This window comes from Sciurus carolinensis, chromosome 11 (genome assembly GCF_902686445.1).
Source record: "Sciurus carolinensis chromosome 11, mSciCar1.2, whole genome shotgun sequence".
NCBI lineage: Eukaryota > Metazoa > Chordata > Mammalia > Rodentia > Sciuridae > Sciurus > Sciurus carolinensis.
The window spans coordinates 86,204,916-86,221,819 of NC_062223.1; the positions used below are offsets into that span (position 1 = coordinate 86,204,916).

A 16,904-nucleotide genomic window follows, 5' to 3' on the forward strand; every position below is an offset into this window, starting at 1 on the left:
CAATTTCGTGTGCTGCTTTGAGAAGCACAGGGGATCACATATGAACACACAATGCAATTTGTAAAAGTATACCTTTGAGTCATTAAAAAATTGACACATTTAATAATAACAGTAACAACAACAACAACAACCACTACTACTTGTTACTGTGCTAAGGGTTTAACTTACATCTCATTAAACTGTAAACAACCCTAGGAACTTTTGTATAGTATCCAGTGTTATGTAGGATGAAACTGAGGGTCAGAAAATTTGAATAACTTGGGCAAGATAACAAGGTAGAGCAAGGATTAGACTCATGTTCTTTTAGCAGAAACTCTCACTCACAGAAAAAAGAAGATGAGACTGAGATTCTCTCTTACTAGCTTGTCTTGCTAACCATCCTGGTCATTTTCTGAACTTAAATTTTCACACATATGCTATGGGGATACTGAAAAACTGTCCTGCCTACTTGACAATTTTGTAATGAGAAATAATCTCATTTATACTGCTTCGAAAATTATAATAAGAAAGGTAAATATGACATAGATAGGAAATAGTGTTAGAGGTAGATTTCAGCACTAACAGGCAATAGTAAACACAATGGTATAGAATATCTTTTGGTCTCTACACAAGATACAAATGAGAAAGTCCATTGTTCTTAACTATCTTCATGCTAATTAAAATATGTAAATGAAGCTAAAGAGTAAAATATATTTAGTATTAACTCAATACAGGTTTTGAGGGTTTGATGTGTGTATTATTTTTGGAGAAGACTGCTATTAACTCTGAATAACTTTTTCCCTGTTCTGTAGAAAATAAGTTTGGGAGTCCTATTTTTGCAATTTCTAGGGCAGGTGAGAAGGGAATGGCAGAGCATAGATTTTCCTCTATTGTACAAAAACATATATCTGTGTCAATACCCTATTTTGATGAATCAACAAAAACATTATATAATGCACATTCCTGGAATACAGGAAAGCATCCTACACTCAGTTTTAATTTCTTGTGAACTCCAAATGTATATATATAAGACCAGCAGTCAATGAAAATGCAAACTCTACAAGGGAGGGGAAAAAAATAGCAGGCTCTTTTTTTTTTTTTGTTCAAACACAAAAGTGACAGTTCCATTCCTTTTAACCAGCCATCTCCAGGTATCTGTGCAGTCTCAAGCTGCTGAAATTATCCAGGTCGCTTCTAGTGTAGTGTTTTTCCCCCTTAAATTGAATGTCTCCATAGATTAAGTGGCATCTTTATTTCTTCACTAATAGGAATTCCATTAATAGCCTTTTTCATATTCTTCAGAAGGAAATAGGCTAAATTTGGGGTCGTACTAGACAGAAATGCAAAGTGAGGTTAAGGGGAATGAAATAGAGAAATGAATCCAACATGATTGAGGATGATGAGTCAAGTAATATTTAGAATCCGGAAAGGACAAAACACACTTGGAACACCATGAACTGGGACTGACAGTCATCACTGAACAAATCTATTTAGAGCTGACCTAAGTTTCTGATGGTTCAAAGCAGACATCCAGGAACCAAAGGCAGAGTTGGATGGAAATGAGGGTGGAGCTGGGGAGAAGGACCTTAAGGAGGTATTTGAGACAAGAAGGACCATTTACTCATTATCATCTCTTTACTGCCCAAGTTCTTTCTTCTTAAGTCCATACAGATTCATTTATCAAACATGTTAAGGCACTGTACTTGGCACTGTAGAAAACAGAAAGAGCAGAAGCATGTGATCCTGTCCTGTAAGGAGTTTACAGTGTTACATGGAAATGAGAGCAGTCTGCCGAATGTTTATAATACAAACTGAAGAACTACACGTGAGAAATAGGGGTAAAGTATCATGGTGGGTATGAGGGAGAAAGGCAAGTGGGAGGAGAAGTAGAAGGCCAGGATTCTATAAAGCAGGTCTTAAAGCTATTTGGTTTTAAACATGGGACCTGATCCCACTGATTCCCTAAAATGGAAAGGATGGTAATAGGTCTTTTGATTGACACTGTGAGGATTAAGATTGAAGCACTTTGTAAATAGATTACCTACTCGTTTTCATTAGTGGGTACTAATGAAAGTGGGTTGAAGTAAAGAGGAACATTTATCATGTAGTTGCCAGGCATGAAGGAAGGTTTGCAGAAGGAAGTGTGGGTTGAATCTTGAAGGATGAAACCTTAAAACCGAATACCAGTATACTCAGCTGATTTGCTTGTCCTTTCTGTAGCTCTGTTCTGCCCTTTCTTTTGGGTCTGTATCTTATCACTGTACCACTAGTCGTTAACAGGCCCATCTTAAGGTTCTCTAATTGCAGGAACATTAAACCACTTGCACTAGCTTAAAAATTTTTGAATTTTATCATGTAGACTAAAAGGATAGGAAGCATAGCAGGGTAGGCCACTTGAGGGACTCAAAGTGAAAAAGGAGTTTTTATGGACCCAGGAAGCCACTGTCCAGAATTTCCACTTCTGTTCAGGCTCATTTTCCTCAGTTTCTTCCTTTGGAACCACCCGGTTTCTCATGCCCTTTTCTTTTTCTAAATGCATTTAGAAAGAGATTTGTATTTGTATTTGTGCACAAGCTTTCTCTGCTTCTCTGTACAGACATCCTCAGATCTAGGCACTACAGTTGTCAAACTATGGACCAGGCTATGCACAGCAGGGTAATGAAGCCAGTTGTCTGGAAGTCATCTTTTTCTCCAACTCAAGATTTTCTTCCAAGAGTCCAGCACCTTAGTCTGTGGACCCAAATTATTCAGTGTTCTTTTTGTGACTTACCTGCAGTATTCCTGACCTTAAATGAATGACCCACCTTTTGTCTTCCTTGTTCTTGATCTTGCTTCTTTAAAGCTCATAGATGTAGATCAAAACCTGGGGAAGATTGGTAACCTGCCTTCATTCCATACTGCTCTTTCATGCCTTAATGGCTTTGTACAGGCTAGTTCATCCTTTCTCAATTCACTCAAATCCCTATTTTCAGAGTGACTGAGGACTTTTCTCCCTCCTTCAGTTTTCCTTGATCATCCTTTCACTCTGTTGGAAGCAGATGGATCATTCCCTCCTTGCTGCCTTTACTGTGATTTTTGCATCCCTTAATTGCAACTTATATCATACTGCACTATAGTTATCTTGTTAATGGTTTTCTTCTTATTGTAGTGCGCTGGATAAGAAAATAGACTTTGGGTTTGATACTAGGTTCAAGGCTTGGACATACCACTTATTAGCCACATAACTATGGGAGGGATTTTTCCTCTTTGAATTTTGTTTGTAAAATGGAGATGACAGTACTTATATCAGAGAGTTGTTAACAAAATTGAGATAAACATATGTAAAATACATTAGAGCATATATTAGAACTTTTATATCCTATTATATGTCCAGTGTAGGGCACACAGGATGTCATAACTGTTTACTGGAAAACTGAACTTGTATTTTTTTTCTTGGCACCAGTGATTGAACCCAGGGGTGCTTAATCACTGAGCCACATCCCCCATCTTTATTTAGAGACAGGGTCTCACTAAGTTTCTTTGGGCCTTGCTAAGTTGCTGAGGTGGAATTTGTGATCCTCCTCCCTTATCTTCCATGTCACTGGGATTACAGTCATGAACTACCATGCCTGGCTAAACTTATATTTTAAGACAATAAAATAGTTTGAAAAGAAAGTTTTATTTATAATGGTTTTGAAAAATATCTACTGTTGATCTATTATTCCGACAATGAATATGTAAATGTGCCAGGACACAGTCTGAACTTTTTCTGCTTCTTGTTGTATGTCTAGGCATTTCATAGTTTCTAGCACATAGAAAGTATTTACTAAGGATTGGTTGAATGGATTGGATGAAATGGAAAAGGGACTACATTTACACTCAACTTGAAGTGTTCTCTTTCTCCATCATCACTGCAAGTCAAAATTCTCTTTAACTTTCAAAACCCAGATGAGGTACCCTTCCATGAAATGTAGTCTTGTGGCAATTCATGGGAACTTAGAATATTTTGTATCTGATATTAGAGTGATTTGTGTGTTCATTTGAAAATTCTTAGGGACAAAATCAATGAGGGATCCTCCTGATTATTATTATTGTTGTTTATATTTCTCTCAGGATTCAGGGAGCTGCAAGACACTCACACTAGAGCCAAAGATTTTTTTTTGAGACAGATGAATGAGTACTATCACAACTATTCTATGATTAACAGAAGCCCAGAGTCTAGCAACAAGATGGGCAGAATAAATGCTTTGAAGAATCTCTGAATCCCAGTGAGGATACCTTTACCAAATTTAAATATGAGAGCTAGCACCATAAGGAAAATCAACTTTGCACATTGCAGTAAGAGTGTGGCACCATTGGTCAAGGGACAGTGCAGCCTATCTTACCAAGTGATGATATCACACAGTAGTTAGTTGTGGGTGCACAAGAGGCCTGGAATCACTATTCCAGGCTAACACACAGCAGGGGATTCCATAACATGAGTGAACTGAATGAACTAATAAGTGAATGAAAATGCAGGTAAGTCTTCATTAAAAATCTTTATGAAAATAAACAGTAACTAAGAGACTGTTTTTACAAGACTATCTAATCATTGAATAAAGTACCAAAGCCCTTGGTTTGCCTGATACCTAGTGATACTGATTACCTAGAAGGATGCCCTATAGGCTCAAATGATGAAACCACTTTATAGGCTTTCAGGAGAGAGTTTTGTGTAAATCATGATTTCAATAAACATTCAGAAACTTAAGTTGGTCAGACACATAAGACTAAAAGAGGGGAAAATCTGTTTTGCTATTGTGTACTTCTTTGGGTTCTTGGGTCCCGCAGATGAACCTACTTGACACTAGGTTTAATTACCATCTCATCAGCATAGGGCATGCTCTGTTTTGTGAGATCAAATCTCAAAAACTTTGAAGGACTTCCTAGTTTGGTTTCCTTCTTCTCTGCAGACTGTTAAGGACACCATTGTCCAGGTATCCATACACTTTAAGTTTAACCTTATTAATGTGAATTTTAATCTGTATGGGAGGTTCTCTGGGAGAAGATTATATCATGACTGTGGATCATGTGTCAGGTTTGTTATTAGTTCACATAACTGCACTGACTGAAAAGCCATTTGTGATCTATAGTTTATGTGTGAGAGAGATGTCCAGACTATTTAGGTGGCTTAGCTTTCTAATGATGGTATTAGGAATCCACAGTCACATCAATGCCCAGAAGAGCAGGTACTTTTCAGATCAGGTGTCCTAAGATCAACTACATCAGTACAAATCTATTCCTTTTACACATTATTCATTTTCATTAACTGAGTCATATACAATGTCATTTCTTAATATGATAGAACCAACACAGTAGGATTTATTAAGACATCCTAAACAATGAAAGTGTCATTCAATAAAAATATCATATATACCTATATGCATATTTATCAATATGTATGTGAGTGTTTGAAATATATATCATTGTACTATTAGTGCATAAAAGTAGGGAATAGAATCATTTTCTCTGAGATCAAAATATATATGCTCTCAGAAATAAATAGAGGCTTAATGCAAACTTATTATCTTCATGTGATCATATTTTACTAATGGCTACATTTTCTTTAAGAAGTCTTCACAAAATTGTGTGTGTGTGTGTGTGTAAAATGAAGATAAGGAAATATTAGAGAAGTTCTGAGACATTAAAAAACTCCCAATATCTTCAGAAAAACATTTAGAGTGGTCAAACTGGAATGATGTCTTTGATATGTTTGTGTGTATGAGTAGAGTAGGGGAACTGGGAACAGGTACTAGAATGGAAAAAGGAGTAGCCGAGGCACTAGGATAATTGACTCTTAGGGTGTCTTTTCTCGTAAGGGTCTATCCCACATATTTACAGATCACTGTCCACACACCAGCTCACTACAATGATTTAGCCAGGGCTTAGTATTTTATCTATATAGATTTAAATAGAAATAATTCTATGAAGCCAGTAAAAGTGAAATGGGTGATGGAAAGTACCATGAATTAACTGAAAATCCAGGAAGTAGAGACCCCTGTTAGTTGATTTAGGCATTTCTTACATGCTCACCAAGCTCTCTTTTTTGTGCATGTCAGGCTCTGGGAATAGAAGAACCTCTATAATCAAAGAGTTCAAGATAGGAAAGTAAGAAAAAAACTAATAAATGTTAGTTCCTTTCTACAGCTTTCCTTTTTACCTTTGTCCAAGAAGTTATAAGATAATTAGATAAGACAGAGAATAAAACACTGAGTAATAACCTATTAAATGATAAGTCAGAGGTACATATAAGAAACCAAGAAGGGAGAAAGTAATTAAGCCTGGCCAGGAAGGCTCAGGAAGGAGCAGATGCTTGTGCTTCACAAGGAATATCATACTTTCCTTGATAAAACAAAGAAATAGGAATTTGATAAAGACAGGAGAAATGAACTATATACATCAGCTTCCAGTTCAAAACAGAATCATTATAGCAATATCATTTAGAGGCTTCCAACCATTGGTTTTTAAGACTCCTTTAAAAATTATGTTATATGTTTTTAATTGTTGAGATCAACTTGGAGATCAGATTAGAACATAGTGGTTCTATCGGAAGAACTTTAAATATAGCAGTTTTTGAAACATTTATGTGATTCCCAAGTTGCAGAGAAAAATATGATGACATCTAATTTGAGACACTTGAAAATAACTTGAACTTCAAAGAAAATTTATGCATTCCAACTGTTGACAGAAGCGTATCCCTTGATTTTCTATGTCAGAAATAATGTTTTTCTTGAAGAGGTTCAGAATAACTTTTAGCAATCATTAATTTTTAAGACTGTTCTCTCATTCCTAATTGGTTATCTCAATCAGTCAAAATATATTAAATTAAAAGAGTCAAATATTTTAATACTGTTCTTCCAAGTCCTAATTTATCTCAGCTCAGCCTACCAAACGTTTCCAGCCTGGTCCTTCTAGTTGGATAAATTACAAGAACAAACATTGGTTTTACAATATGAACACAACATGAATTCACTTAATAACTCACTTTTTTATATATCTACACGGTCTATCAGAATGTTTACAAATCTTTATTGCAGCACTACTTTAGTAAAGAAACAAACTTTTCAAGAAAGGTTTTAAGGAAATTTTACTCAAATTGGCAGGAAGCAGAAAATTTAAAACTAATTCATCAACTCTAGATCTATATATCAAACAATCCCAAGTAGTTTTGGAGGAACCAACCAGGAAATACATGTTGCCGGTTATTTTTAACAATAATACGAAAATAGTAATACCATGCCCATTATTTAGTATATGTTACTATTAGAAACTACTATTTTTAGTGGGATGAATGCATTTGGACCACTGTTAATTCTTTCCCACTCATCAATGTTTGGTCTTACTAAGAATTCAGATTTCACGTAAACAAAAATATATATATATATTTATCCTGAACAAGAACTACAAGAACATAGCATCTTTAAATGTATAGAATACATGTGTTTTTCCACAGATAAAACAAGGGGAATAAAAGAAAAAAAATCAAAGAATCCCTAAGAAAATAAAAAGAGATTTTCCTTACCGGAATGAATGCATGTTGCATAGCTTGTTCACATTGTTTTAAGGAAGCAATAGTGTCCCACAAGAGCTGATAATTCTCAGCCCGGGAAGCACTTGGCCGTTGCATATCGAAAGCTGGTAACACTCAAACTGAGCTCAAAGAACCCAGTTGAAGAAGGAAAAAAAACCCTGCAGATCTGTTACATAAACTTCTTAATTAGATCTGCTACACAAACTGCTATCTTAAGGCTTTAAAAAAAAGTTAATCAGAACATTTCTTTTGGGGGATAACTGGGCATGACTTGAACAGAGACAGATGTTTTCATTGGGAAGGATTTTCGTTCCCACACTTGTGAAAAGTAATCCCATCAGTGTTCCCCTGTCTTCATACGGGTCTGGCGAAACTGCACATACCATAAGTGTGTGGGGGGAAAGGAGTAGGAGGGAGAGAGATGTGAAAAAATATTTCTACCAGAAGATTTGGGTGGCAAGCCATGGAGGTAGAATTTGAGTAGCTTATAAAAAGTAGTAAAATGGAAGGGAATGGGTTATAGACACATATATATATGTATGTTGGCAGGTGCCCATTCTTGTCTGCTGTATGAGAAATACATGCATACTCACAGTATCTTTTAATATCTCCAATTCTCCCCTCTGTTTCTGTTATGATAGAAATGTGATGTAGTACCTACAGAGTATTATTATCTGTATTATACTGCTAGTTATTTATGGAAGACTATCCCCAAAGATTAGTTAGGAGAAGGTTTATGAAAATAAAATACAGCAAATTGTCTATCTTAGAATTTAAGAATAGTTAGAAGACTTTGTGTTACCTATGTGCTGGGAAAAGTCATGTTTTTTTTTTTGTTGTTGTTGTTGTTCTAGATAGATTTCATATATATAATACACAATCACTTCAGTGGATACCCCTTCACTGAAAACAACAACCCACACATGGAGGTGAAGCTCCATCAGCCCCAGTAGTCTCTATAGGATTGCTGAGGCAGGGGCAAGGCATCTTAGAAGAAGTTCCAAAGGAATTCATACTCTCAGGGATAGTTTCACAATCAAAGACTCTATTTATTTATCCATTATGATACATAAGAGGCAAATAAAGAGCATAATGAATAACTTGTGTATTTAATTGACCTAGAAAGTTCAAGTAGTACAAAACAAAGTACAATTTGTAGGAAACAGTTTAATAGCATAAATGCTGTATTATTTTGGGAAAAGCTGCATGATTTAGGGTTACCTAGTTTTTGTGCAGTTTTACCTTGGCTATGGTAGATTAGTTCATACTTATGACCTTGTATTGTGAAAGTCTCAAAGGTTGATACCAACAAAGTCCCCTTATCTCACTACTTTTAAATTTTGAATTGAAGGAATTGGAAGTAGAAATGATCTTTCAGAATTTCTACCTGGGCTGATTTGCAGGGAAATCGTTTTTCCTTAATATTTCATGAGTATACACCATAAGGCTATTGCCATTACACAGTTTGTTTTTCAATATCAATTCAACCAACCTTCTCTTTTTTCATTCATGGTGTTCTGTTCAGCTCACACCCACAGTTCCTCCTCTGCCTTCATTCCTGCCCTGATACGCTCCCATCTGCCCTAGCCACATGCTGCTTCTTGGTGCACTGTTGGCCAGCCAGCCCACAGCTTCCCGAAAATATTCCTTCCCTAGTAAATGTTCTGAATTTCTGAGGAATATAAAAGTTGTTTCTTAAGTCATTTTCCAAAATTTCATCCAATCCTTTCTGAATTCCTCCAGCAAATAATCCCATAATTTCTAGGTCTTCTGTTGTGCCTGTGGCTATTTCCATCTCTCATTCATCAGGTTCTTTCATTCATTAATTGAAGGTGCATCTCCTAACTGGTCCTTTTTTCCTTACTTTTTGGAAAAAGAGTAGAGAATTCAATCTGTGTGTAAAAAGTCAAACTGAAAAATGCACTTTGAATCAAGCATTCAATACTTATTCACTGATTTGACAAACATATGAAGCATCTCACATTTGGTATACTTTCTGATATTTCTATGGGCAAGTGGATATAGCAGATATTGAATCTACCTTTAAGGAATTTATAGTCTATAAAAGGGATGATAACATGAACATGAATAACAAAAAGACAAATTAAAAAGTGTAGGTGCCATAAAGGAGATAGCATAAAATAATCACAAGCAATAGAAGAAATTTCATCCATGGGGAAATCAGGGTAGACTTATGGAAGATTTAGAATTTTGCTAGAGCTTGAAGTTGGCTAGAATTTGGACATGGAAAGATAGGTAGGGGAAGTTCTATGGAAAGGAAAGGTAGATTAAAGGCACAGGGTGGGAAAGAGGTCATTAATGGTTGGTTTGTAAAGAACATAGCACCAGTAAAAAGTCTGTAAACTAATGAAAGCCCAGTTTAATACTCTGGTTTGGACTGGGGTTAAGGTTATTCCTGAATAAAAACTAGTAGCTTCCTATTTCTAAATGCTACCCAATCTTTAAAACAAACAAACAAACAAACAAACATTCTTTCTGTTAGCACAATACCTGGTATTAAGCCTCATGTCTATCATATCTAAATATATTGTCATGCTTTAACTTAGATTGCAGGCTCCATGATGCCTACCCTTATTTATTATATGGTGGCAGTGCCATATACAGACAAGTATGTATTTAAATACTTTTTGTGGATGATTTGTTTAAATATAACTTTATGGCAATTGCAGTTTCGGCAACAAATGGAGTAAAGGGCTGAGATTTGTTCCAGCACCTAAAATAACCATGAAAACAGGATGAGGCATATGAAAGAGATTTCAAGAATGGACATCAGACAACAAGGAACAATCAACTCTAAGAAAAAGGAAATAAACAAGCTATGTCTTGTGATTTTCTATTCTACAGCCTTAAACTTCCAGGCCACATCGGAGGGGTAATCTGGTAGCAGCCCAGTGGACTTGTTGAGATAAAAATGTAGAGTTGTTTTTTATGGAGTGAGTAGGCAGAAAAGAGAGGTAGAGAAATTCATTATTATATTTGGAGACATCAGAACCTTTCTTGAAATACACAGTCAGAAAATTTGGAAAGATATAGAAGACTTTTACAAAATTAACTATTTACTTGGGCAAACGTACCTTCACAGAATACTTGACACGACAGCAGCAAAATACATTCTTTTCAAGTGTGTGTGTAGCATTTACCAAGAAAGAACATATTCATAGCTATAAATAAAACTTTAATAAATTTAAAAGGATTCATATCAGAGGAATAATATTCTTGGACCACAATGAAATTTAGCTAAAAATCAGTAACAGAACAATCTCTGGAAATTCTCAAAATGGTTGGAAATAAAACAACACAACTCTAAATAACTCACTAGTCAAAGAAGAAATCAAAATGAAATTAGAATATATTTTGATCTAAATGAAAACAGACAATAACCTAGCAACTTTGTTGGATGCTCTTAGAGCAATAATCAAGAGAACATATGTATCATTATACACCTATATTTAAAAATAAGATTTCAAAATAATGACTTCAGTTTCCACCTAAGCAACCAAGAAAAAAAAAAAGTGAATGAAGCCAAAGTGTGAAGATTAAAGAAAAATTGCTAATCAGAACAGAAAATTAGAAAAAAAAATCAATGAAAGCAAAAGCTGGTTCTTTGAGGATAATAGTAAAATTGATAATCCCATGGCAAGACTGATAAGGAAAGAAGAGGAGAAACAAATGAATATCAAGATAGAGGAAAGTCACATTCCTGCAGATCCTACAGACAAGAAAAAGCTAATAAGAAAATCTTATATAAACAGTTTTGGCCATAAATATATGATGCCTTCGATGAAGTGAACTAATTCCACTTTAGGACACTTTTATTTAGGTTTTACATTTAGGTCTGCAATCCATTTGGTGCTAATAAACTACCAAAACTTATAAGAAAAAGTAAGTAAACTATATAGCAATACCATATAATGGTATTGAAGATAATGAATTTGAAATTAAAAACATACCACTGAGAAAATTACAAGCCTGGATGGTTTCACTGATAAAATCTACCAAACAGTTAAGGAAAAGATAACAACAGTTTTATGGAAACTCTTTCAGAGAACAGAAGAGGAAAAAGTACTTTCCAAATAATTTTTGAAGGCTGACAATACTTGATCCCAAAGCAGATGAAGATGTTAAAAGAAATAAACATCAGTATTTTCCCATGAATACTGAAGCCAAAACCAAAATAAAATTTTAACAAATTGAATCCAACAATATATAAAAATGATAATGTATCATGACCAAGTAGGATTCATCCTGAAAGCGTAAAGTTGGTTGACATATTAAAATGAACCAAAGTAATTCTTTATATTAACTTTTTATAAAGAAAGAAAATAGCCACTTTCATATTTGCAGGTACAGAAACAGAATTTCACCAACTCCAGTATCCATTCCTGATTTAAAAAACAATTCTTAGGACAAGACAAGAAAGTCCCTTCTCACCGCTTATAATCAACAGTTTCTGGGAAGTTCTATATATTGCAACAAGCAAGAAAAAGAAATAAAAATTATAAAGGAAGAAATAAAAATGATTTTATTTTCAAATCACAAAATTATGCAAAATGTCACATGAATTCTGATTAAAAGCTACTAAGTAAGAACTTACAAGCAAATTCAGCAAGCTTGCAGGATATAGCTTTAAAGCACAAAGATCAAGTGTATCCTATATACTACCAATAAGTAAATAGAAATAAATATAAAAATACTATTTGCCAATTAGTTTAAAAAAAAGATGACATACTTGGGGATGAACTTATAAAAGATGTGCAAGCCATATATACTGAAAACTACAAAGAAGAAATTTTAAAACCTGCAATACTGTTATGATGCCATGATCTTAAAATTGATTTATGGATTCAATGCTATCCCAATCAAAATCCCAGACAGTTATTTAATTAACTAATCCAGTTAGAAAAATGGATAAGCTGACTCTAAAATATGGAAATTGAAAGGACAAAGAATAGTCAAATCAGCTTTGAAAAAGAAAATGAAAATTGGGTAAAACACTGTCTGGTTTGGATATGAGGTATCCCCAAAATTCTTGTGTGTGAGACAATGAAGAACATTCAGAGGTGAAATGATTAGATTATGTGAGTTGAAACCTAATCATGAATTAATGCACTGATATGGGTTAACGGGGGTGGTAACTCTAGGTGGCTAGGGAATGACTGAGAAGGTAGGTCACTGGAGGTATGCCTTTGGGGTTTATATTTTATCCCTTGTGAGCAGAGCTCTCTCTGCCTTGTTGCTATGTCCTGAGCTACTTTCCTCTGCTTTGCCATTCTACCACGGGAAATGAAAGCACATGTACAGTCAAAAATTTCCATGAGTATTTATAGGAGCTTTATTTTTAATACCAAAAACTAGATATGAGATCAAGAGGGTGAGTCAATAAACAACTTATAATATATTCATGCCACAAGATACTACTTGGCAATAATAATGAATGATATGTAACAACATGGACAAATCTCAAAATAATCACACTGAGTGAAAGATGACAGAGTATATATTGTGTGATTCCATTTATATGAAATTCTAATGTATAGAGATAGAAAGGAAAAACATACTGGCCTGGGAATTGGGAACATAGTAAGTAGAGAAAAGGAGTTGAATGGAGGGATTACAAAGGGAATAAAGAAACTTTTGGGGGCAATGAATATGGTCATGATCCTGAACAGATAACTTCATGGGTCAAAACTTACCAAGTTGTACTGAATCGAAGTGATTTTTCAATTAGGTTGAAATGGTTCCTTGAAGAACCATTAAAAAGTCTTACACCCCTGAGTTTTCATCCTAAGTGACAAGATTTTATCATTTAAAGTCATAATCTTATAGTGAAACTTCTCTCTCTTGTTAAAGGGGGAGGGAAGGACTAGAGGATTAGATAGCACTGATCTTTCAGCAGGAAGAAAAGCAAAATATGTAGATAAGTTTAATTATAGGAAAGGACAAGATTTCAAATCCTGGGCCTTCACTTCTAGTTATAGTTCTTGTTCTAATTAGGTATAAGATCTTGGTTCAACCATTTGCTTTGACAAGCTTTAATTACTTATAAAATGAAGGCATTAGGTTCAATGATCTCTCAGGTGTCTTCCAGAGCCATGATTCAAGGATATGAATCTTTTTATCCTCAACAATTCTATTTTCCTCTCCACTAAGCACTTATACATATGGCCTTAAATTTAACAAAACTATGGCATGTAACTTGGAATTATGTACTCTGTCATACATTCTGTTATTCTCTTTTTCTCTAGTAAGATAGCAATCTCGCTTGAGGCCTACCATCTTAAAACTTCTGTTTTCCCCATAGTATTTCAAGTTCAGAACCTACATTGTTACAATGGTGACATTAAATTGGTAATAATATTATAACAATAAAAATCTACCATTTGCTGCTTAAAAGACCACTTTCCCACATGGCAGATCTCTCATTCCTAATCTACAGATGAGCAGGCTCACAGAGGGGAAAGTCACTTGCTTCACCACTTACTAGCTATGTTTCCTTAGAAAAATTCCTTAGTTTCTCTTTGCTTCAATTTTTATATGTCAAATAGAGATAATCATAGTACTTATTTCATAGGACTGTTGAGAATTAAATGAGTTAATATTGGAGAAACTCTGGAGTAGAGCCTGGCACATAATAAGTACTATTTGTGTTTATGAAACCAATTTAATTTTAATTTGTTTAATAAGAAATAATATATTTCAGATTAAATTTGTGTATTTGGGTTCTTAGTTCAATATACATTTGACCAATGGTTAATGATTATTTAGGTAATTATAGATTCACCTTTCCTGACCACCAATACATACCAGTCTAAAGCATGGAACTTAACTAGTGTACTTTCTCCCTGAATGTGTTTCCTTTGTGGTTTCCAACTTAATTAAAAATATATTTATTTCCTATTTCTCAACTAATCTGTAAGTTCAGAAAGTAGGAGCCAATATACTACCAGCCCCAGCACAGTGCCCAGAATGCCATAGACTATTACAGAGTTTGCTCAATATTACTGCTATTAATGCTGCCTTGAATAGATGAAAGATAATTAAAATTTCAAAAACATGTTAGTATATTTATCAGAATTTTCTGTATTTACAACAATCTGTAGTGCATTTGCCCCATGGCTTTTATTAAAAAAAAAAAAATGAAACTATCATCTGACCCATTTTCACCTATTTAAGAGGGTGGGGGCAGGCAGTTCTTTGAAGGGCAAGACTCACATAACTATATCAGGGAAAATGGGCAAATGAAGGGCTATGATATGTAGTAGTTGTAGTAGTTTTACAGAGGTCATGATAAGACCTGAATTATAGCAAAATTCATACAATACCAATTTGTGTTACACATTCAGTCAGTCAGGCCTCAAACGAACATGTTTAAGAGATGCCAGTTGTTGCATTCAAGTGCTAATATATATACTCTGCAGAGACTTTGGAATCATAAGCTCAGTACCATAAGGGAGAGAAAGTAAGTGACCCAACAGAAGCTGCTGACGCAGCCAGAATATCAGTCTTTTTGAACACAGTTTTGTTGAACTCTAGATCACATCATATTGAACTCAAGGCCAGAGTCAAAGCCAGGGATAATGAGGATAAAGTAGTAAGCTGATGGACTCTGTCTTCTTCTTCTATTTCTTCTAGAGGTGCAAGCCCTTCTCTGGACTTCTATACCAAAGAAAAATACATGAACTCATTGTCAGGTCAGTATTAAGAATTTCATGTTTCTTCTCCCACTTGATTTTTGACTCTATTTTGGAGACAGGGTTCAATCTTATTCATCTATTTCATCTATTTATCCTCAGCATATTGCCTGGCATATAATAAGGGACAATACCAGTTTGTAAAATAAATGAGAGGGTGTGAGCAATGTATTTTATACTGATAATTACAGGATATTTTCTTTTTCTTTTTTTCCTTCTGTTCTTTTTTTGGATTTGTAGAGCACATTTTGATTAAAAAAGCACTTTGACAATTAGGAGTTAGTTTTCTTCCCTGTTATTTTTCACCTTTTCCCTATTTACACATTTAAATATTAGTATGACAATAAAGGCTCCCTCATTTATATTCTTGGCCCAGATTTCTCTCTTGATTTCTACATCCTGCTGTTATCATCTTTACTCAGATATCATACAGTCCTCTTCAACTTTACAGCTTCCAAGTTTGAACTCGTTTTTTCCTTCCTTCCTTTCAAATCTGCTTTTCTTTTATCTTCCTCATCAGTAAATCCAACTTCCTTCCATGCAGTATCTCAAGTCAGATCACAGTACCACCATTTTCTGTACTCTGCATGGATGGGCCCTGCCTGTAACTATAACCAATGTCACTTTATGATGTCTTCCACGCTGGGTCCCAGCCCCACATAGGACCCCTTCCAGTTCATAGGATCTGATGACCATTCTTATGTTATTGGTTCCTATGCAAATGCTAATTCATCTGCCTCAAATCTCCTCCCACCTCTTCTCTAGAATTCTCTCCCACTTATCTTAAATCTTGAATCCTAGCAGGCTTACCAGGATTTCACTAGATGCCCCTTGCTTTACTGTCCCCCAGTTGTGACAATTGAACAGTTCTCCAGACATTAACAAATATCCCTGAGGTGGGAGAAGACAAAATTACACTCAGTTGAGAACCATTGCCCATACCTTGCTCAGGATACCTTGTTATAGCTGTTCATGGAAACTAGTTTTTAGACCTCTTTTTGTGGGATGTTTAGATTATTGTTGAACTCTCCACTGTACTGCCTCATTATGTGTAGAAAGCAGTTCTTTTGTCTATCCTATCCTATCCTATCTATATATATACATAAATGTCCAGTACGAATATATATATAAATGTCCAGTATGAGATAGGTACTCAATAAATACATGAACAAATTTGATTGTTTCATAAATCCTATGGAAGATAGGATTGGCATTAGCAATCCAGTTTCTAAACTGAGAGAACAAGTGTACTGAGTGGTTAAATGCAAGGTCCTGAATCATGCCATTAATAAATGATAGATGTAGGACTTGAACATAGGTTTTACCACTCTCAGTTTTTCTTATTAGCGTGTATCATTTTATCACCATTACTATTTTTTTTACCTTCTCATATTGACTTGCCACTCTTTGTCCCAAGCTCTCCATTACATTTTGTCCTTGTAGTCTAAGTACCTAGACCTTTCTCAAGGGTTGAAAGTCTCAGGACCATAGAGTGGCTTCCAGTGATGCTTTACTCTGATGCTTTTAAAAACTCACAGCATATTAAATATAAGAAGGAAAGCAGTTAGGAATTCTCATGTAATAGAACTGCAAGAGAGAAAAATCAATAACTCTCCTGAGTGAATTTGCTTTTATGGAACTCTTTGCCTTGTGGTCCACTCTAGTAA

General features: G+C 34.9%; 1 protein-coding gene across 15 annotated transcripts in view; it reads right to left on the reverse strand.

The window, feature by feature from the left end:
- Positions 1–16,904, reverse strand: part of Dlg2 (discs large MAGUK scaffold protein 2) — a 2,079,243-nt gene that overhangs the window by 760,135 nt on the left and 1,302,204 nt on the right. For 3 of the 15 annotated variants that reach the window (XM_047516992.1, XM_047516990.1, XM_047516987.1), the window contains exon 1: positions 7,517–7,638. The exons of the other annotated variants lie outside the window; for them this stretch is intronic. In XM_047516992.1, the coding sequence (XP_047372948.1) occupies positions 7,517–7,621 (105 nt within the window). In that variant the 5' untranslated portion in view covers positions 7,622–7,638. Of the gene's footprint in view, positions 1–7,516; positions 7,639–16,904 lie in introns of those variants that run through there. 15 annotated transcript variants of the gene reach the window in all.